Here is a 21,905-nt window from a genome sequence, read left to right as displayed (position 1 = left end):
GGTCAAGGAATTTTACAGCTGTTCCTGTTCACCTCTTGCAAGAGCACGGCTGCTTTGTTTAATAGAAGGATTCCTCCTTCTACATTTATAGCTCCTGAGCAATTCGCCCCCATTTACTTCACCTGCTATGACTCTTGATGGAAGTACTCTGCCCGTCATTTTGTCTTCTTGTAACCCGTGTCTGTAGTTAAATCCCAGTAAAGTGTTCAGGAATGTTAATTACTTGTCGTCAGTGAGATGAAATAAGGTGCTTGCATTGGGATGTGTTCTATTAGACGTGCTTTACAGAGAGCCAAGAGTCTGAGCATGTACATTAAAAAGCAGCTGGTTCTTTGCCATCACTAGATGCAAGGAAAAGCTTCCTTATCAAGGAAAGGTGAAGAGTGTCATGTGTAATGCTTTGCATTTGATAAGTTCCAAAGAGATGCTTTTTATTTATAACTTCCTTTATTAGCCTTAATTTTTGAGGTTTCAAATCTCCAAACTCTCTTCCAGACCATGTGTTAAGACTGATTCAAACTATCATTTGCTTTTTAACTTGGCTACGTCAGCACAACTTGACAGTGGCTCATAAGTGGTGTTCCGTGGACCCCAGAGAGGCCATGTAACCTTCGCAGAGGGTCCCTGGCACCATTCACACAACAAAATCTAGCATAGCAATATCTAATTTTTAAAAAGTAGATCCTACAGCATATCAAACAGAGATTATTTGGTCTTCTTGTTTTCCCCTTCTCAGTAACATTATTTTCTTAATTCTCATAGACTGTTTTTGAGAGGAATTGTCAGTCAGATGACTGTGCCGCTGATCTTAACCTTCAGGGGAAACTATTCCTATCCAGGTGAGTGCCACTTTTAAATGCTTGATTCATTTTGGGGGGAAAATACTGGTTTAAACTGACAGGACCTGTATAATTATGTTTACGTGCATAGAGGACACTCTCCATTCAGAAAACTCTAGTGCTAAACTTTTTAATTCCTCTATTCCCCAACTTTTTGTTTGCAGGATATTTCATGCTGTTGGTTCAACTGCACCCCATGCTTAATATATATATATATATATATATATGCTTTCGTAGATTTTCACGGGTACAGGAATGCAGGTTTTGGTGTCCTCGGGTGTCTTCCCGTGTAAAAGTTGGGGTGTCTAGGCGACGTTTCGACGAGGTCTCACTAATTAAGGAACAAAAGAAGAAAAGGCACACTAGCCTGGGAACCTCCTCTCTGCCCAGAACATTGGAGGCTATACACCACACCTCCTCAACAGTATTTATAGGAACTCAAACACTGAGATCCTGCTCTGTTCCAGTAACAAGAAGCCGAAAGCACCAGCCTGAAGATGACGAGTGAGACCTCGTCGAAACGTCGCCTAGACACCCCAACTTTTACACGGGAAGACACCCGAGGACACCAAAACCTGCATTCCTGTACCCGTGAAAATCTACGAAAGCATATATATATATATATACACACACACACACACATACATACAGTGGTGCCTCGCAAGACAAAAAGAATCCGTTCCGCGAGTCTCTTCGTCTTGCGGTTTTTTCCGTCTTGCGAAGCAAGCCCATTAGCGGATTAGCGGATTAGCGCTATTAGCGGCTTAGCGGGCTTAGCGGATCAGCTGATAAGCGGCTTAGCAGATCAGCTGTTAAGCAGCTTAGCGGCTTGGGGAAAGGGGGGGGGGAACCCGCAGGAACTCGCAAGACATTTTCGTCTTGCGAAGCAAGCCCGTAGCAAATTCGTTTTGCGAAGCACCTCCAAAACGGAAAACCCTTTCGTCTAGCGGGTTTTCTGTCTTGCGAGGCATTCGTCTTGCGGGGCACCACTGTATATATATGTGTGTGTGTGTGCAACCTTTAATTTCAAAGAAACGCCAAGGCATTTTATGTTGCTTTATTGATGCTTCTCAGACGTTTCACGTGGTTGGGTATGATCTCTGCATTTGCAGTAAGGTCTCCCCTCCCCATGGTTGAATGTAGTTACTGATACAATTCTGCAACTGCGCCAGCCACGTTGCCCAAACCTGTGTGCATTTGATCACAGGTCTGTCAGCAGCCGGCAGCTGTCAGGGAAGAGAGGACTGGCGTCTGGGGCCATGTTCAGAATATAACAATAGCAACAAGGCGGACGCACAAAATGGGTTTGCCTGCGTGGCACTGCATACGTGAAAAGGGATATGGGCAGCGGGCGGAAAGAGCCCCTCTTGGTTATTAAAAAATAAAGCGGGCAGCACAGGAAAATGGACAGGTGCCACCCCTGGAGCAGAATGGGCAGGCGGCTTCTAGCAGTGCAGCTGGAGAGTAAATCCTCCCTGAAGGACTATATAATGGAATAGCACTCCATGCGGTGCCATGAGAAGGAGTGCAGCTTGACCGGGAGTGTTAATAGAAAAAGCAGAGCGGCTGGTCTTCTCGCATGGCTTCTGCATTCCCTGTGGGGGAGAGGCCAGAACAAGACTTGCACATGGACTGTGTGTTGGTTTATGAAGACAAGTGATCTTTGGATGGGAGACGAACTTGTTATAAATGACGGTTATTGATGGGAGAACTTCAAAAGCGGTTTTTCTTCCTCTTTAGCTACCTAAACTTTCCCTGCTCTTGTCATTAAAACCAGAGTGAGTTTTATTTCCCAGCATATTCCTCTGCCCCACTCCCCACAAATGCCGACAATGGGCTCTAAGGCCAATTGGCACCAAGTATTCAGAGACCCTTTCAGAATCTATCTTCCAGCTGTCATTCATTTGCAATCCCTCCGTGCCATGCCAAGCTTTTCTCGTTTTTCATCGCTGCAAATAATGTGCATTGGGGGGTGGGGGGTGGGGTGGAGCGGAACGACGAATCCCGAAATGGAAATTGGAGGACTTAATTGCAGGAATTCCTTCTCAGTTAGTGTCAGATTCGCAAGATGCCATTCCTTTGTTGTTTCTCGTAATAATTATAGTGCTAGCGTTTCTGGAGTCCAAGTATATAAAGTGTGTGGATATCTATAAATATGGGTTCAGCCCAGTCCAATGTCTTTGAATGGATATGGGCAAGAGAGGTTAATTTGCCATAACCACTTAACTTGGAGTAAACAGCCTTAAACTCAATGCTGCTTTCTTCTGAGTAAGCATGCATAGGATTCCACTGTTAAATTAGGGGCGCTGTGTTAATCCACCAGCTCCTGTTTCTAATGCAGATAATTGGTGTCTCAGGGATGGAGCCAATTAGTCTGGACTTTGGTTACTTCTGCCAATTCTGGCCAGTGAATTTTGTTTGATAGTGAGATGCATGGACTTGACAGTGGACAGTAGTGGATTGCCGATGAAGATGCCCATCCAATTGTGTATGTCTGTCAGCACTGTGTTATTTCAAAGAATTCCTGAGTGTAATTGATTACACATTCCCATCCTACAACCAGACACATCCAACTACCCATATCTGTAGCTGTATCAGAAGATAAATAGGCAAATCTTAATATTTTAATTTTTATTTTGTCACAGTCTGTTTTGGGGGAAGGGGAAGGTATCTTTACATTTTAAATATGTATATTTTGCCTTTGGGGGACGCGGGTGGCGCTGTGGGTTAAAGCCTCAGTGCCTAGGGCTTGCCGATCGAAAGGTCGGCGGTTTGAATCCCCGCGGCGGGGTGCGCTCCCGCTGTTCGGTCCCAGCGCCTGCCAACCTAGCAGTTCGAAAGCACCCCTGGGTGCAAGTAGATAAATAGGGACCGCTTACTAGCGGGAAGGTAAACGGCGTTTCCGTGTGCGGCTCTGGCTCGCCAGAGCAGCGATGTCACGCTGGCCACGTGACCCGGAAGTGTCTTCGGACAGCGCTGGCCCCCGGCCTCTAGAGTGAGATGGGCGCACAACCCTAGAGTCTGTCAAGACTGGCCCGTACGGGCAGGGGTACCTTTACCTTTACCTATTTTGCCTTTATGCCTGACGCAACAAAAGAAAATCAATGCATGGTAAATTCAAGATTTTTCTAAATAAACGTTAAAAACATTTATACCCTGCCTTTCAGCAGAACAACGAAGACTTGAAAGGTAGCTGAGAAATATAAAACAAATGTCCTAGAAACAATCATATTAGTAAAGCTAGTTCATTAGGATTAGTGCTGCAACCAAGTGAGAGAAATTGTAATTGATCATCATCAGATTTTTACTTAATTAATTTATTGATTAATTTGCGTTAAGATTGGAGCTGCAGCCTAGTTAAAGGAATTGTAATTGATTAATCATCAGATTTTTAGCTGATTAATCTATTGATTAAATTTGCACAAATTTACAATTCATAAAAATGCAATCTTTCTCTCTCTAAAAAATTAAAATATTGAGTGTTATTTGGCAGATGAATTTGCACATCATTTCCCTCTTGTGGGGTAAATGCCAGCTGACTCCAGTAGCCTCATTATTTTTTTTTTTTAATATTGTTTGGGATTGCCTTAACAGTTGTGGAGGAGTTGCTGTTTATTCCCATGCCAATATGTGCCACTCGTTTGCCTTTCTGTAGAACTGAGACCCACCCCAATGTCCATTTTTACTGTGTAAAAAGATCCACCCACCTGTTAAAAACTTGTACCATTCTCAATAATGCTATGGGGGAAAATTCATTCTTGATGTTGTTTGATTCGTGCAAAACTGGCTCCAGGTTTGATGGGGTATTGGGCATAGTGCCTTCTGGTGGGATCCCTCTTTCACTGATAGGCCCCACCAGGTAGTAGCTGCAGAAACACGCCAAGCAGAGATGCCAACTTGAATAAAATATTGGGGGATGGGGAGTCCCACTCTGCATAATTGATCCCAAGATGCAGCGCACACACACCATTTGAATGGCAATGCCTATCAGCTGGGGTTGGGGTGGCACCCTCAAATATTTTATGGGTGCTCCTGGTGGTGAAGGAACCTTGGTCCTTAGGAGTTGGCTCATATGTCTCCAACAGGGCCAGATTTAGGTTTGATGAGGCCCTAGGCTACTGAAGGTAATGGGGCCAGCTGCCCTTTGTCAACAACAAATTGTTGCTGGTTTTTGTGTTGAATATATGCTATATGCTAATTTATGGACCTAATAGGTATCTAGAGCCATTTGCACATGCAGGATGTAGGCACCCTATATATAGAAAGGAGCAAACCAGTGATATTTTAGGGAGCAGGCTAGCAGGCGGGGCCCATGACTTACAACATAGGGGCCTACACAACACAAAACACTGTTGCTGTATGTAGGTTTTATTTTATTTGTTTTTTATCTTATATTTTGGAAATGTACGTCCATTTTTTCCCTTTAATTTTTTGGGGGCGCTCAAGAGAGTGGGGCCCTAAGCTATAGCTTCTTTAGCTTATATGTAAATCCGGCCCTGGTCTCCAAGGATGGCTGGGTGTAGCCATTTTCATTTCCCACAGTGCCCCAGTGTGCTTGAGCTAGTTTCACTCCAGGGCACTGAAGGAAATTAAAATGATGTCCAATTGTTTCTGCTGTTGGGGATCTGGGGCAAATAGTGCTCTTGATCCTGAGCTACTGGGTGATCTGGCAGCTGCTGTAAGATGCCAGGAGCTGACTCTGGGCCTGGTAGACGGGATAGTGTGGGACTTTGCTCAAAAAGCCCGGTCCATTTTTTAACTGGGTCCAACCCCCTTTAAGTTGTGTCAGATTTTTAAATGGGCTTCATTTTCCACCAGCCTGCTTCCTTCCTTAAGGGGTGGGGAGGGAGAAACAGGTGGGAGAGACCTCTTGATTTTCCTATAAGAAAGGCCCTCCAAGGCTTTTCCTTAATGGGGTATTGGTTTTTGCCTGATGTGTGTGCCTGGGGCTTTTTAGTTTTCTAAGTAAAGTATGCAGGAAATTATAATCTGTGCCTCTAAACCATTTTTTCCAGGTATGGGTATGTGTGGAGAGACCATTTCTGAATTGAGATGGGTAGGTTTTGCCCATCTTTACCCAGAAACAAAACCCACAACCCATTCAGATGCCCATATGAGGAAAAGGAAATGATAAAAAAGTTAAAGCTGTTCACCACTCCAGCAGAGATGGCAATCTTGGAATACAAGCTTGTAAAGTTTACTGTTGGTTGCAATAAAGAATTTGTTGCACAGTAGCAAGTGATTTATGTCAAGAAAAGAGCTATACCCAAGCCAGATATTTTTAGCCAAGAAATGTATAAGCGCAAAAGAAAAATTCTCAAACAGCAGTTCTTCCATTTCAGCTCACCAGGTGACCTTTAAGAATCCCAATTTCACATTTCATATAAGTTGACTGTATGCAAGGTTAGTAAACGAAGCTTATGCAGATGCTTAAAATCAAATCTACTGAGTCAGATTTATATTACAAAAAGCCAAACACAACTGTGCATTTATGGTGTTCTGGCTTTCATCACAAATTTTCAGCCTGTGCAATATCAAATGGGCCTGGATTTACTGTTTCTGGAGTTTAAATGCTCTCTTTGGCAAGCCTTATATTGCAGGGACAGTATGGCAGTTATGCATGCCCTAGGAATTGTGCCATCTTCCCCAGGGCCCATTCATTTTATAGCCTTGAGCCATGCCACCAAATGGTTGAATTATTACCATATGTGATGAACAATGCAGAATGTGATCTATCAAAAAGTGTGTTCCTCGAGAGGCAGAAAAAAGGTGGCAGACTTGCTACAATTGCTTTTGTGTGCAAGCACAATTTTAGCCATAAAACGCTTAATGAACTCATGTTTGCAGCCCGCTCAGGACTGCAAAAACGTAGAAACGTTGAGAGCCAGTGTGGTGTAGTGGTTAAGAGCGGTAGTCATGTAATCTGGGTAACCGGGTTCGCGTCTCCGCTCCTCCACATGCAGCTGCTGGGTGACCTTGGGCCAGTCACACTTCTTTGAAGTCTCTCAGCCCCACTCACCTCACAGAGTGTTTGTTGTGGGGGAGGAAGGGAAAGGAGAATGTTAGCCGCTTTGAGACTCCTTAAAGGGAGTGAAAGGCGGGATATCAAATCCAAACTCTTCTTCTTCTTCTTCTAGAAGGCTTATCAAGCATTTTGCAACCCCCAGTACTGGTCAAGCACAGTTATGTTTGGCTTGCTGGTTCATAAGTTGTGCAAGCTTTCCCTGGGATCAGGTTAGATTTAGAATAGCAGCAACAGCTCAGTCCTGGAGCATTTAAATGAACCAAACTCTTCCACCAACAGCTCTCTTCTTGGTCAGTTTACCTCCTACTTGCACTTTCCAAACCTACCAAAACTTAGAAGTTTAGGAGTGGGAGAGAAAACCTGTAACTCATATTTCTGAAAACCTTAGTCTCAAGGAGTGCTCAAAGAGATTTCCCACTACTCTTGTAAAGATAATGTATGTGAAATGCTTTGAGCATTCTTAACTGTGTTGGGGCTGATGTTAAGACTGTCTCCTGCCCTGAAAATTTCTCCGTAAGCGCAAGCACTATTTATTTGCAAACATAATACAAAAAGATGCACAGGAGCCAATATGATATCAAGAATGTCCACATGTGGGACTGAAAACACGATGGAGCAATGTGATGACAACAGTTTTACAGTTAACAGGCACTTCTGAGACCCTGCTCTTTGAGTGCTTTGCAGTTATTGTTTTAAAATCAAATTTATTTGCTCCCCAAAGTTGAATTCTGTCACTAGCATTAAGCATGTGAGTTTTCAGGGTCCTCCCTTTTAACTCTTCTAGTCAACTCCCTTACCCATGGGTTCTACAGCTGCTTATATTTTATCACACATTGTTGACATATTGTCATTCCTATCCTTTGCAACTGCGAGGCCTAGGAGCTGGCATTTTTAAAGGTGAAAGCTGAGAATCAAAAGAAGCTAAAGATTTGCATGATGGCGATATCATATGTTTCTACGACCTTAGATTTATTTTTATTTAAGGTCTATAGCAGAATAAAGAAATCTGAAACCACTTAATCCATTTTGTTATGCCAGTAGAGGTATTGAAATGTTATTGGAAGTTACAAGGAACGTTAGACTATATCTCATGGGATGAATATTGCCAGGCTTTCTTGCACTAGCAACTTATACATATATTACATTAGTCTGTCTCAGCATCATCATCAAACCTTTATTGGCATCGCTTACATTCAGAATAAATAGGCCAGTGCAATCTTGTCACCATTTCAATGATACAGTCATTTGCCAAAGGGAAGAAAAGGAGGTGAGCACTCTATTTCACCTCTATGGGTCTCCAGCAAGGGCAGGGTCCTGTAGTGTATTTTGGCGGCAAAAAAAATCAAATAGAGGAACTTAGCTACTTAGTCTGTCTTAATACACATTTGAAGTACATCTTCCATTGAACATCTGCCTGATAAACAGTTAGGGTTGCTGGAACCACCCAATGAACTGCTACAGAAATTACTACAAATGATACGAATCAAAGCCACAGAAAAACCCACAAGGAAATCCTGCTGTGCACAAAGCAAATGAGTTCGATTTGAGTTGGTGTGGTCTCTTTTTTTTTTTGTTTCTTTTCTTTGGGTGATGAGTCTCCCAGACGAAAAAAAGAAGTGGAAGGGAAACACTTTGAAATATACAGCCATATATAAATGCTCTTAATTAGCATGGAGACAAACCAGAGTGGGTTTTTCTTAGATTTCTAATTGCTGATGAGAGAGAAAGAGAGAGAGAGAGAGAGAGAGAGAGAGAGAGAGAGAGAGAGAGAGAGAGAAAACGAATTCTGTTTTGAGATAGCTAAAGAGTCATGTAACAAAATGTGTCTGTAGGCGTAATGCACATAAACTGAAGGAGATAGTTAGTAGGAATGGATAATCCGGTGTCCATTGGCAGCTAGTCTTTTCACTTGCCAAGGCAATTCTCTTGATGACAGCTGATCTGTGAAAGGTATTGCACACCACCAATTTAGTTATCAAGGGTGTGGCCACATTCCATTGACTTACTGGAAATTTTTCTTTCAAGTTAACGGCAAAAGCCCATTAACAAGAATTGAGCCAGATGACACCCTAAACGATTATTGTGGCCTTGTGAATAAGCCCTAGGCAGAAACTGCCGTAGCAAATTAGATTTTACAGTTTTTAACCTTACAGTTGACTAGCAGTAGTGGATTTTGTTCCGTTTCTTAAGAAAGAAGAGATCCACATTATAGTTGAACTGAACCAGAGGACAGAATTTCTCGATTATTATTGTTCCTTTTGAAAGTCTGCCCTCTCTGCATTTTTGTGGGGCTGCTGAAAGGATGTTGTGGGGTGAGGGAATGGGTTCTTGTTACCTGGACAAGCAAGGAACATAGAGGAGAGGCACTTTGATTCCCATAAAAAGCATGAGAGAACAAAGAAGTCAGTATTGAGATCAGCCCCTGAGGAAGAAAATAATCCATTCTGATCACAGGTTGGTTCCATCCCCATTCATGCTGCTCTGTCCTGTTACATGCTTTTTAAAGCAAAATTGCTTGTGAAGGGTTGGCCACTTCTGGATTCCAGTCAAAACCAGTTCCCCCAGCCCTGATTTAACTTATTGGTTATATTGGAGCACAAATAACAGCTACCTCAAGTGTTCCAGTTACTGGGTGTTCTTGAGTACATGCTAATTCATGTTGATTCGCCATGTTATTTATACGTAGAGATTTTGTGTACTTGTGCAGTCATCTGCTTAAGTTTTGCCCTGGATAAACCAAAGAATCTGCAGACGACAAATTTCCTTGCCTTTTCCCTGTGCTATTATATAACTTGATTTTGTAAGCACAGATTTTATCACGGTCTAAAGCACTGTTTTGAAGAGCCTAAGGCCCACTGGAATATAAGCCCCACTTGGAATGCTTTGACCCTCAAATTCTTGAGCGAAACCTCTTCTAAGCAGAGATAATCTGGACAATATTCACATGTGCACAGAGCAATCCAGACTTAAAATAAGTCTGGCTAAGGAGTTCAGTGGCCATGGGAACCAGCCTCCCCCCTTGATAGGAACTAGGCTGCCCACATAAATGCTAATCAGTTAATAAAATAAAACCGATATCCCTCTTTCATTTACTGTTTTGCTTACATCTTCAATTCCTTAAGAACAGTGTGTGTGCCGGTCTGTTTGTCTGTGTCCCAATGAAGCCTGGGTCATGTTGTTTCTTGAACAATTCAGTTCAATCAACACATTTTGATGACGGCAGCGCTTCCTGTTTAATGAACTGCAGATGCTAAGGCAGGATGGCACCACATTGGCAGTGCAGTTCATACATCACTGCAGGCAATCCATACCCAATGACATCATGCCCCGTATAAGCAAACAGGGCTCAGGAATTCCCTTGCCAATGGAGAGATTCTTTTTCTTAATCCAGTTCTTACTGAAAGCGTACCTGATTCATTCCAGATGTCCTGAGATTTAATGACTCAGGAAACTGCTGTCTTGAAAGGAAGGCCTAAGCTCAGTCTCCTGTTGCTGTTGTGATGGGGATTAGAAATCCTCTGTCAGACTCAAACCAATGAGGTTTTCAATAAAGTACCCTAAAGCTATGAATCTGATGGCAGTTCCTTCAGTTCAGACATTTAGTTCGTGCTTTCCAAAGAATCCCACTTCCCTCTTCCCCTCAAGGGTGGAATACATGCTGTACTTAATGACTACTTTAAAAAATTCCCTATTTTTCATATATTTTACTCTACTCTACCAGCAGCTGCAGATAGTGACCCGTGATACTTATTCATTGTTAACTTAGTGAAAAATTCTGTGCTTCCCTGTATGTATGGCGATCAGTAGTTTATTGTATATTTAGTTTGAATGCTTTTAACCCGGAATAAGATTTTTTAAAGTCAGGGGTAGCCCCTCCCCCTGATGCTGTTGAACTGCATATCCCATCATTCTGAGCCAGAAGGTTGGGGTTGATGGGAGTTATAGTCTTGCAATCTTTGGGGAGCACCATGGCTACAACCTCAGGGTCTTCTGGGTCAAACTCTTATGCATCTGTAGCAGTGCATTCCATACTCAGAAAGGCATTGTCCTTGCAGTACAAGCCGGTCAGAACCATTGCATGTGTTCTATTTACTGCCCATTTGACGCAAAAATCCACAATAAATATTTAAACGCCATGCTGAAAGAAAGGTTAAATTGCCCTGACTTCTTCAGGGTTTCCTTTGTACTGAACGGTCATAGGTGCGACATTACAGAGAATGTAGCAACATTTCTGAGAGATGCCATTAAACTACGTCGCTGCAAGACTTGAAAGGCACTTTTTAACCTGATTATGTTTCCTCTTAAAGTATCTCCTTTTATGAACAGGCGCCAGTTTTATTTTTTGAATTATGTACTTTTGTATCCTCTGCATGCCAAGGAAGGAGACTGATTGACATGTGGTGGGGCTGGCGCTTAATTCGATGGGGCTGGGCTTGCAGTGAGGTTGGGGGTGTGCGGCTGCAGCGGTGGGAGAACTGGATTAGTGGTGGTGCACTACTGCAGCCCAGCATCAGTGCCAATGTCACAAGGATGACTCTGTGGCTCTTCCTCACCACATGTGCCACTACTGATGCTCATGTAACAAAAACATGAGGGATGCATTTCTAATAGCTGTGTAGCCTTGAAATCAAGTAGCCTTGAAATCAATTTTTGATGGAAGGACTACATCTGTTCTATAAATGAATGAATGAATGAATGAATGAATGAAATGTTAAAACCCACCAAAAGCACCAAGAGGGTGATTTGGAGTGTGCTTAACCCTTTCGTTGCCTGCTGCTTCTGCACTTCAATTGTCTTCCAATATGCTTCCATGCATGAGGTTCCATGTATTTGGACAGGTGGCATGTAGCCATGTCTTCAGTCAGAATATATATATTTTTTATAGTGGTGAATTTGAGCTATAAACACCCTTTGACAAAGGCACACAAGGCAGGGTGCCCCTCCCCACCCCACACACCCAGTCTGGTCAGTTCAGTTCTTCTGGGATCAGTCTAATGCATCTTTTATCAACCTCGAGTCCCCAGATATGTTTGGGCTACAACTTCCATCACCACTGATTTCTGGCCCTTCTCAGCAGGGATAATGGGAGCAGGGGCGAACAAAGGCTAACTGACAACCAGGGCGGGGCAAACCGCCGGCCGCGCATGCGTTGCGCCGCTACGTACAAGGCATGTGTGGCATTGCTGCGTACGATGCATTCGTGGCATCGCTATGTAGGGCGCATGTGCAGCATCACTACGTACAGTGCATGCGTGCGGCGCCGCACATGCGTTGTATGTAGCGGTATGTAGCGGCGCCGCTTGAGCGCCTTACGGACGGTGGCGGAATCCTCTGCTCGCAGCTGCAGCTGCAGCTGTGGACAGAGGATCCTCCACATGTGGCTGCAGCGGTGCAATGCAATGGCAGCTCATGCCGCCGCACCCAGGTGTGGCGGTATGAACATCCCACGGGGTGCCTTCTTGTTGTCCCCCCCCCCCGAGACATGGCACCCCGGGTGGACTGCCCCCCTTTGAGACACCACTGGATGGGAGTTGTATTCCAACTACATCTGGGGATCCAAGGTTGAGAAAATCTGGCTCTAATGCCGATTTAAGGTAAAGGTAAAGGTACCCCTGCCCGTACGGGCCAGTCTTGACAGACTCTAGGGTTGTGCGCCCATCTCACTCAAGAGGCCGGGGGCCAGCGCTGTCCGCAGACACTTCTGGGTCACGTGGCCAGCGTGACATCGCTGCTCTGGCGAGCCAGAGCAACACACGGAACGCCGTTTACCTTCCCACTATAAAGCGGTCCCTATTTATCTACTTGCACCCGGGGGTGCTTTTGAACTGCTAGGTTGGCAGGAGCTGGGACTGAACAATGGGAGCGCACCCCGCCGCGGGGATTCGAACCGCCGACCTTTCAATCAGCAAGCCCTAGGCACTGAGGCTTTTACCCACAGCGCCACCCGCGTCCCTAAATGCCGATTTAGAGGACTGCAAAGAAGGCGTCATCTGCAAGCACTTACTTTTGCCTACCGTGACCTCTCTGCAAGAGGTCCAGCAGTGCATCAACTTGCGCTTCCAGTTACTGCTTTTTGCCCCTACAGACTCCACGATAATCCCAGATATTCTTGGCCTCCTTATGATTGACTCAGTCAAGCAAGCTGCTGCTGCTGCTGCTGTAGAGGATGCAGTGATGTGAAATGGCATATCATGTCTACAATGGCTTACGTTGCTTTATTGACAACATATGTATTCTATTCTCTTTTGCTTTCTTTCTTGCAGTTACAGTGTTTTTAGGTTCATGTTCATTTTGTATGCAATACTATCCAACCCTCTTCCTCAAGTGAGCTCCGTGTGGGGCACATGGGGCCAATCCATTTTTCTCATTCATTTCAGTGCACAGTAACTGCAGCAAGCACTGATGGTGGATGAAATATGATCTCTGATTTGCATTGTGGTCTCAAGTAATGCTTTTGGCCTGGCCACACAGTGACTGACTAGGAGGTGAGCCAGACACCTCATTCTTGTCTCCCTATAACAGGAAAACTCCTTTGGCTTGCGTTTTTTTAAGTGAGATGTCACGTTTCTCTACTGTGAATTGAGGAAAGATGGGAATGAGTAGCAAAGGGTTAACCTGTTGTCGTTTCTGTTCACAGCGTGGATGATAGGGCTCCCTATCTGGCTTTGGGAGCCGTGAAGAACGTTTCCCTGAACATCACCATCTCCAACATTGGGGACGATGCCTATGACACGAACGTTGCCTTCAACTTCTCCAGAGAGCTCTTCTTCATCAAAATGTGGCAAAAAGTAGGAATAACCGGTCAGCTTTGGGGACAGGCAATGCTGTATTTTTGTTAATCTGAAGTCATGAGCTTGGACTTCAAGATAAACTATGGAAGGAAATGGAAGGAAAGTTTCTCATCTCAGCCTACACCCCGCAGTCACCTCTGACCACCACCTTCATGGAAAGAAGGTTTTCTGTTCTCTCCTCTCACAACAGCTCCCCACACCCTGTCCCATATTCCTCAGTAGGGTCCCCCTGAACCCCCAGAGATGTTTTTCTTTGGGGGGGTTCAGGCTTTTTGGGGGTTCCTCAAGGAGAGGAAGAGAAGGAACTTTCCTTTTGTTAACTTCTATAAATTAATTTATTTTAGATTTCAGACCATGGAGATGAGCGGAGTTTTAACTGCTTTCATTTGTCCTAGGGGTGTAAAATCAAGGGAGCTTGGCTCTCCTATTTATTAAGCTATTTTACAAATAAAAGCTTCTGTGCAGAAGAAGCTTTCTGCAGCTTCTTTCTGTTCTTAATATTCTTGCAGTCACTGGTTTGATCGCGGGAGCGAAAAGAATTCTCACTTGATTGCCCAGATGCTTTTAGCTTTCTTCTTGTATTGGGATATTAAAAACAGCACAGCATTATTAAAAGCCTTTTAAAAAAAAAGCAGTTCCCAAAGTAAGACAGTCTAGGAAGGGAGTTTCAAAGTCTGGGGGCAGACTTACACACCCCGCTTTTTGTCATCCAGATTTTGAAGGGACTTAAAATTAATACAATTTACAAAATGTAAAACCTAAATTAAACCTCCCAAAGTTTGATGACGTATTGAGAAATGGGGGAGGGAGAGAAGCTTTGCTATCTCTAATTATTTCATTCAGCTAACCTCCCCTGCTTTTCAGCTGCAAGGAGGCATTAGCTGAGTGAGATAACTAAGGATACAAATCTGCAGTTGGCGTCATCCCTTTGACTCTTAGTGATTTTTTAAAAAATAATTTTTATTCATTTTTAAACATATTAAATGTCATACATACCACAAAATTTCACATCTTATACAATCTTTTGGGACTTCCATCAGCACCTCTGATGATCCCCATTTTTATCATTTCTTCTGCATTTCTTAAATTCATATTGCTTTTAATTATCTTAACTAACGCCTTCCTTTTTATCCAATTATGCAATAATTCAAATTATTCACCTCACAAAACTTCTTGCAAACCTACAAATGTAATCTGATCATCACAATTACTTTTCAAATAGTCCGTAAATTTACACCAGTCTTCTGTGAATCTCTGGTCCCACCGGTTTCAAATTCTTCCTGTTAGTCTGTCTAATTCTACATAGTCCATCAATTTCATCCTTCAATCTTCTTTCGTCGGTAATTCTTCTTGCTTCCATTTTTGTGCCAATAATATTCTTGCTGCCGTCATTGCAAATAAGAACAGCTTATAGTCCTTTCTATTTACATCATCTCCTACAATGCCCAGTAAAAATGCTTCTGGTTTCTTAATAAATGTACCGGTATATGTCAACATTTTTTTCATCTCATTATATATCATTTCTCAGAAGTTTTCCACCTTTTTACACTTCCACCACATATGATAAAACGTTCCGACTCTTAGTGATTTAAAGGGGAGCCTCCAAGTTCCCTTGATTCTTGAGAGCTATGATAGCTCCCACCCATCTGTGAAGGTAGGCTGTGTCTTCCGTGTCCCGCTTTACATATTTCTTCCCCCCCCCCCATTTTTTTTTATTGATTTTCAACATTTCAACATATAAAAATATAAAAACAGTCAACAAAAAACAGTCAGCATATTTCTTTTGCTGCACAAGCGCAACCCTAGAGACAAGCAGACCTGTCCACCTCAGCAACATCATCATAATGGTGTTGTGTTTAGTGGTCCTATGTAAAGCATCTTTCCACTGAAAAAAGCAGCTCGCTCGGATACTGTTAGCAGCTGCTCTGTTAATGAGCACGATACAGCAGAAGAGGCCCATCTTTCCCCCATATTGCCACCTGAAATGCATTCTCAGCAGAGGTAGACCTCAGAATCAAGACCACCCTGGCTGCCAGGTTTATAATCTCCCTCGGATAGCCCTCCTGATATACAGTAACCTGCCATGCATCTCGGTTTGTTTTTTCATGTGCCTGCTAAGCGCTGCTTAGTAGATTAAATGTAATATGCTTTCATCTGGTTATTGTAGCTACGAGAAGTGAGGACAATAACTGGCTCTTTGTTTCAAATGGCTTATGTAAACTCCCGAAAACGTATATTAGGTGCATGGACACTGAATATCTAATGGTAAGATTTAAAGGACGAAATATATAGCCCGGCTCAGTAATTATTAGAGTAGCGTTTACTTTCCATGCAAGTGTTATTGTTGCTGGCTCTCATTTCCTTTAGACTCTGAAATTTCATGAGCCATGTTAATGGGATTTCTGGGCAAACCCCCTGTTCCTCTTCACTGGGGTGAGAAAGGGCACGTTGATATTTAAAAGACTTCATTTATTGAGCTGTTTTGTTTCCACACTGCTCTGTAGCCAGCCAGCATTCAGTGCCTTGGCCAGAGGCTGAAAGGCTCCATTCCATAGACTTAAAGGACAATTAGTCCTCAAAATGTGCATCATTATAGAGAGGATTCTTTGAGGTGTTCTTTCAAGTGTGCCTGCTTATTAACCTGGCATCATTTGGTTAGTTGTTCTAGCATTGCTGTTTTAGAAATGGCCATCTGTGTGGCAAATGTTTTGCAAGGTTAGTTGTCAGTGGATATTTCAGAAATAAAGAAATTTCCCCCTCTCCCCTACAAAAAACACTTTATTTAGAATGCTTCTATACTCTTGGATGGTTGCTATTGTACTGATCAATATACAGTCGTACCTTGGATCTTGAGCACCTTGGCTCCCGAACAAATCAGAACCTGGATGATTGAAACCTGAAAGTGAATTTCCTGGTTTCAAACATTCTTTTGGAAGCTGAACGTCCGACAAGGATTCTGTGGCTTCCTGCAGCCTATCAGAAGCTGCGCTTTGGTTTTGGAAGTCGAACGGACTTCCAGAACGGATTCCGTTCGACTTCCAAGGTACAACTGTATAGGAAGAACACTTTTTGAATGTGTTCCCATAGATTAGAAGTGTATAGTAGTGGATCTGGATACAAACCAAGTCCAACTTAGGTTCCACTGAAATCAATAGGATTCAAATTAGTCATTGATTTTTATAGTATCTAAGTGATTAGCTTTGTCTCAATCCAGCCTATGGTCAATTTGAACAGAAGAACAGTTGGAGGGTGGGTGGGTGTAGTGGTGTGAGTCCTTTGAAAAGAAATTAAAAAACGTTAAGCAAAGAATGCTGGGTTAATTTGAAGGATTTTCTCCCCTGTTCTCCTGGTCTTCTTTGCGCAGTTTGGTTTGGTAGTTACCAATTGGAGTATGTTAGTACTCAAAACAACAGGATGCTATCTTGTGGAAGGAAGTTTCACTGAAATCACTGATACCCTTCCAAGCAATTTGGGATCCTAGACTCTTTTGAAGTCAGGCTTGTGTTCTAATGAAAGAGCCTAATGTTAATGACCTCTGTAGGCCATTAACAACAGACAGCTTTTAATGGCCTCCTTCTTTCTCCTTTTTCTGCAGCAACAGGAGGCATTGACCTCTGGGCTTATTTTCTTTGTAACCAGACCTAGAAGTTTATCGTTTTTTATTAGAAAGGAGCTGCATCTTTCACACCAGAGAGTCTTTCGCTTGCTTTTAAGAGTGGCAGTTTGAGATGGTGCTGAGAGATAAATGGAACCCTGAACTGAAATCCCAACCGTATGATAATTATATATACTGGAAATGGGCCTCACCCAATTACGTGTTCTATATCAATATGCCTTAATGACAGGGCCTGCTCAGTAATTGTCCTCTTTCATTTGCTAGCTCATTTAGACAATTTGGCAGGAACAGGTTCTGAAGAGCAAACTGCCCTCTTGTTAAGAACATTTTAAAAAGGAGATGTTCCCAGCCCTGATTTGCTTATTGAAGTCAGCGAGGATATCAGCCATGTAGGAGTTGCAGAGTCAGATTTAACATTTTACTGGCATGTTAGCTGCCCTGAGTCCGGGTCTGGTCGGGGTGTGCGTGTACAAATAAAATTTATTATTATTATTATTACTACTACTACTACTACTATTAGTTATGTCCTGGCTACAAGCACTGATTTGTCTAGAACAGGGGTCGGCAACCTAAAGCCCATGGGCCAGTAGCAGCCCACAAGGTTTATCTAACGAGCCCATGGCAACCCTTGCCGCCCCCCCACCCACCCACCGCCCCCTTTTCCTACCAGTGCGGTGTGGGAACCAACTTCTGGGTTGATGGTGCCTGTGTGCATGCGCACAGGTGCTCCTCCGACCCGGATGTGCGCTGGAAATAGCATGTGTGCATGCGTGCAGGATGGAGAAGTGCCCATGCTATTTCCGGTGCACTTCCGGGTCGGAGGAGCATCAGAAATAGCATGTGTGCATGCACACGGGCGCTCCTCCAACCCAGAAAAGCACACGTGCGCACAGGCTCCGGCCCACCCTCTGATGGACAGACCATTGACTGGCCCATCCTTGGATAAAGTTGCCTACCTCTGGTCTAGAATTTGGGTTCTGAACTAGCAACCTTCCTTGACTGAAGGCTAAGTTGGGTTCCTGCCTAGTGGAACTCAGAGGATGAATGCGCATTGCCAGGGATGGTGTAGCATCATGCTTTGCTGACGCTGCATTGAGCAGTGGATCGGACTCTTATGTTTATAATGATGAACAGAGAAGAGAGAGAGTGTGTGAGTGAGAAGGAGAAGTGAGCAGGCCTATTGAGGGTTCCTGATACACAAACCATGGTTAGCCATTGGCCAGTGACTTCTTCCCAGAGGTGCCCAGTGCCCTAACAGCAATCCTGCTGTTTTATTTCAGTGCCTGAAGCATTGATGGCACTGCCGTTATCTTTGTGGCTTGTGCCAGCATGGGGGGGAAATGCTCCTCTCTTTTTCCCCTAGATGCAAACATTTAAAAAATAAAGTATTCTCAGACTCTCCTTCCCTAAGACTCTCTATCCCCAGCAGTTTTGTAAGGGGAAAGTGAAATGTGCTCAGAGCAGCTTGGTCAGTTTTTGGAAATGTGATAGGCTGCTGTACTATTTCCTTTGGTGGCCTCTCAGCAGGTTACCCAAAAGAGAGATGGAATACTTGGTTAGGGCCAGTTTTCTTATTGGAGAAGTGGCATGACCAAGGCATTGTTTCAGTCCATATGTGCCAATGACTGAGTTCCTGCTCCAGAATGAATCCAAAATTGCCATTTTGCAAAAGCCTATTGCAGAGATGATGATCAGTATGTTAGATGGTCCATGGGACATTTACCATAGTGTCTTTCAAGTCAAATCTGAAGCCAAGTGGAATTTGGTTGAGGGTAAAGGAGCTGTCCCTGCTGTCTCGAGAGAGGGATCATGATGGGAAAGACCTGGAGTGCAAGGAAAGTGGACCAGTAGCCCAGGTGAGGAATTGAGCCATTGTTTGGCCAGTCATTGGAAGTAGTTGCTTTGTGGTTTCTACAGGATAAAAAACCAGTCAGTTATCAGCTCATGGAGGATTCTTGTCTCAAAGCAATCTTGGACATGTAACCAAACATTAAAGTTCTCATGAAAGTGATAAGCCTGTAGCTTCAGAGTGCAGGTGGGTGCTTTTCCTAACAAAAGCCAGATGTTGCTCTTGCCTGGTCTTCTCATGAGTAGGACTGTTTTTCATAGAATCATAGAATCATAGAGTTGGAAGAGACCACAAGGGCCATTGAGTCCAACCCCCTGCCAAGCAGGAAACACCATCAGAGCACTCCTGACATATGGTTGTCAAGCCTCTGCTTAAAGACCTCCAAAGAAGGAGACTCCACCACACTCCTTGGCAGCAAATTCCACTGTCGAACAGCTCTTACTGTCAGGAAGTTCTTCCTAATGTTTAGGTGGAATCTTCTTTCTTGTAGTTTGGATCCATTGCTCCGTGTCCGCTTCTCTGGAGCAGCAGAAAACAACCTTTCTCCCTCCTCTATGTGACATCCTTTTATATATTTGAACATGGCTATCATATTCTGTGAAGGAGTTTCCATCACCCCTGCCCCCAGGTTCCCAGTTCAATAAGAACAAGGCTTAAGTCTGGTCATGTAACACAGTATCATTTGTATGTGCTACAAACACCTTTGAGCCTTCTGTGATGAAAAAGCTTCCAATAAAAGCTATTGCCTGATGGTAAATGGTTCAAGTTATAGCAGCCTAGAGTGGATTCAGTTATTTGATTTTTAAAATGCATTAAATTTTTAAATGCCGGCAGATTATGAGAATGGGTAATCCTTGTAATCAATCAAAACATACGCTATCATGCTCTACATTGACACTGCAATTCCAAACCTGCTTACTTGGGAGTAAGTCAAATGGAACTGTGTGGGATTTATCTTTGGACAGAACTAAATAGGATTGTGTTCGAGAACAGAGTATTTCTATTACTTGCTAAATGTTATCTTCAAATTTTAAAATGAGTGGTCAGCCTCTTAAGATTAGAACTGATAATTTTTTTAATTATGTTGATAACATGTCATGTTGCAAGAAGGTTAAAAAGCTGCCCTAGCAAAATTCCCCCATTTGTACAACGCTTACATGTACTAGAGCCCTAATGTTGAATGCTTGGCCATTCAACTTCAAGAGTTGCATCTGTTTTGCTATCCCATGCTATCTTTCATATGTCTCCCATCTGCGTAACAAGGTAAAAAAGGTAAAGGTACCCCTGCCCGTACGGGCCAGTCTTGCCAGACTCTAGGGTTGTGCGCTCATCTCACTCTATAGGCCAGGAGCCAGCGCTGTCCGCAGACACTTCCGGGTCACGTAGCCAGCGTGACAAGTTGCATCTGGCGAGCCAGCGCAGCACACGAAACGCCGTTTACCTTCCCGCTAGTAAGCGGTCCCTATTTATCTACTTGCACCCGGGGGTGCTTTCGAACTGCTAGGTTGGCAGGCGCTGGGACCGAACAACAAGAGGTGTCTAACAAGAGGTGACACTAAATCCATTTGAAAACTACGTAGTTACAGTGCAGAACCGTTAGGCTGCTGAGTTATTAGAAGCGGGCAGAAATGGGTTAAACTTCCACACAGCTTCATAGTAATAAAATATGATGCTCAGTTGAGAGATAGTTTGGCTTTTTTTTTCAAATCCTATGCATTTTGCATGATAGACTTAATTAGACATATCTACAACTAAAAAAACCCCCAACCCATTTCTCAGCAGGTATTTTTGAAGAAGTGTGTGGCTGATTCATGTACAACAGACCCTCCAAGTGTCCCTATTTCCCAAGGACAGTTCCCAGATTTACAGAAGCCATTCTTGTTTCTGATCCCGGAGTGTCCTGCTTTTCCTTTTAGGTAAAGGTAAAAGGACCCCTGACCATTAGGTCCAGTCGTGACCAACTCTGGGGTTGCGTGCTCATCTCGCTTTATTGGCCGAGGGAGCCGGCGTACAGCTTCCGGGTCATGTGGCCAGCATGACTAAGCCGCTTCTGGCAAACCAGAGCAGCGCACGGAAATGCCGTTTACCTTCCCGCCAGAGTGATACCTATTTATCTACTTGCACTTTGACGTGCTTTCAAACTGCTAGGTTGGCAGGAGCAGGGACCGAGCAACGGGAGCTCACCCCATCGCTGGGATTTGAACCACCGACCTTCTGATAGGCAAGTCCTAGGCTCTGTGGTTTAACCCACAGCGCCACCCGCCTCCCTCTACCACACCCCACTTTTCCTTAGGGCGCCCCTGTTTCCATCAGAGGGTATGGATTTTTGCGACTCTCTGAGCCTTGGAGCCTTTAGAATACAACTGAAGGCAGTCCTATATAGGGAAGTATTTTTTTATGTTTAATGTTTTTTGTTTTTTTAAATATGTTGGAAGCCGCGCAGAGTGACTGGGGCAACCCAGTCAGATGGGCGGGATGTGTATGTGTGTGTGTGTGTGTGTGTGTGTGTGTATATATATATAAAATCATGGAATAGGACGTTCCTATTTTAATTGAAAAAATGTTGGAGGGTATGTGTACACCAAGCTGCAGAATGAAGTAGGATGGACTGTACCACTTTATATTAAAAGTGGACCATACCAGTTGCAAATATCCCGTTTCATGTAATGAAAACCTGCCTGCAAATAATCTGAAGCGGTACAGTCTATTCTGCTGCCTCGTCCTGCTGCGTTGTTTAGACCAGGCCTTAGAACACTGATAAAGAAAGACTTGGTCTGAAATGTTA

At 43.7% G+C, this 21,905-nt stretch overlaps 1 protein-coding gene across 2 annotated transcripts in view; it reads left to right on the top strand.

The window, feature by feature from the left end:
- ITGA9 (integrin subunit alpha 9) overlaps positions 1–21,905 on the top strand; it is a 250,059-nt gene that overhangs the window by 153,820 nt on the left and 74,334 nt on the right. For both annotated transcript variants that reach the window (XR_014503854.1, XM_083407018.1), the window contains exons 17-18: positions 763–839; positions 13,502–13,652. Coding sequence is in view for 1 of the 2 variants with exons in the window: in XM_083407018.1 (XP_083263144.1) it covers positions 763–839; positions 13,502–13,652 (228 nt within the window). In the remaining variant the exon portion in view is untranslated. The remainder of the gene's footprint in view (positions 1–762; positions 840–13,501; positions 13,653–21,905) is intronic.

The sequence above is a fragment of the Podarcis tiliguerta genome, assembly GCF_965153285.1.
Source record: "Podarcis tiliguerta genome assembly, chromosome: 12".
Taxonomy (NCBI): Eukaryota; Metazoa; Chordata; class Lepidosauria; order Squamata; family Lacertidae; genus Podarcis; species Podarcis tiliguerta.
The sequence above is the reverse complement of the archived record's forward strand: the minus strand, read 5'-3'. Positions and strand labels throughout refer to the sequence as shown.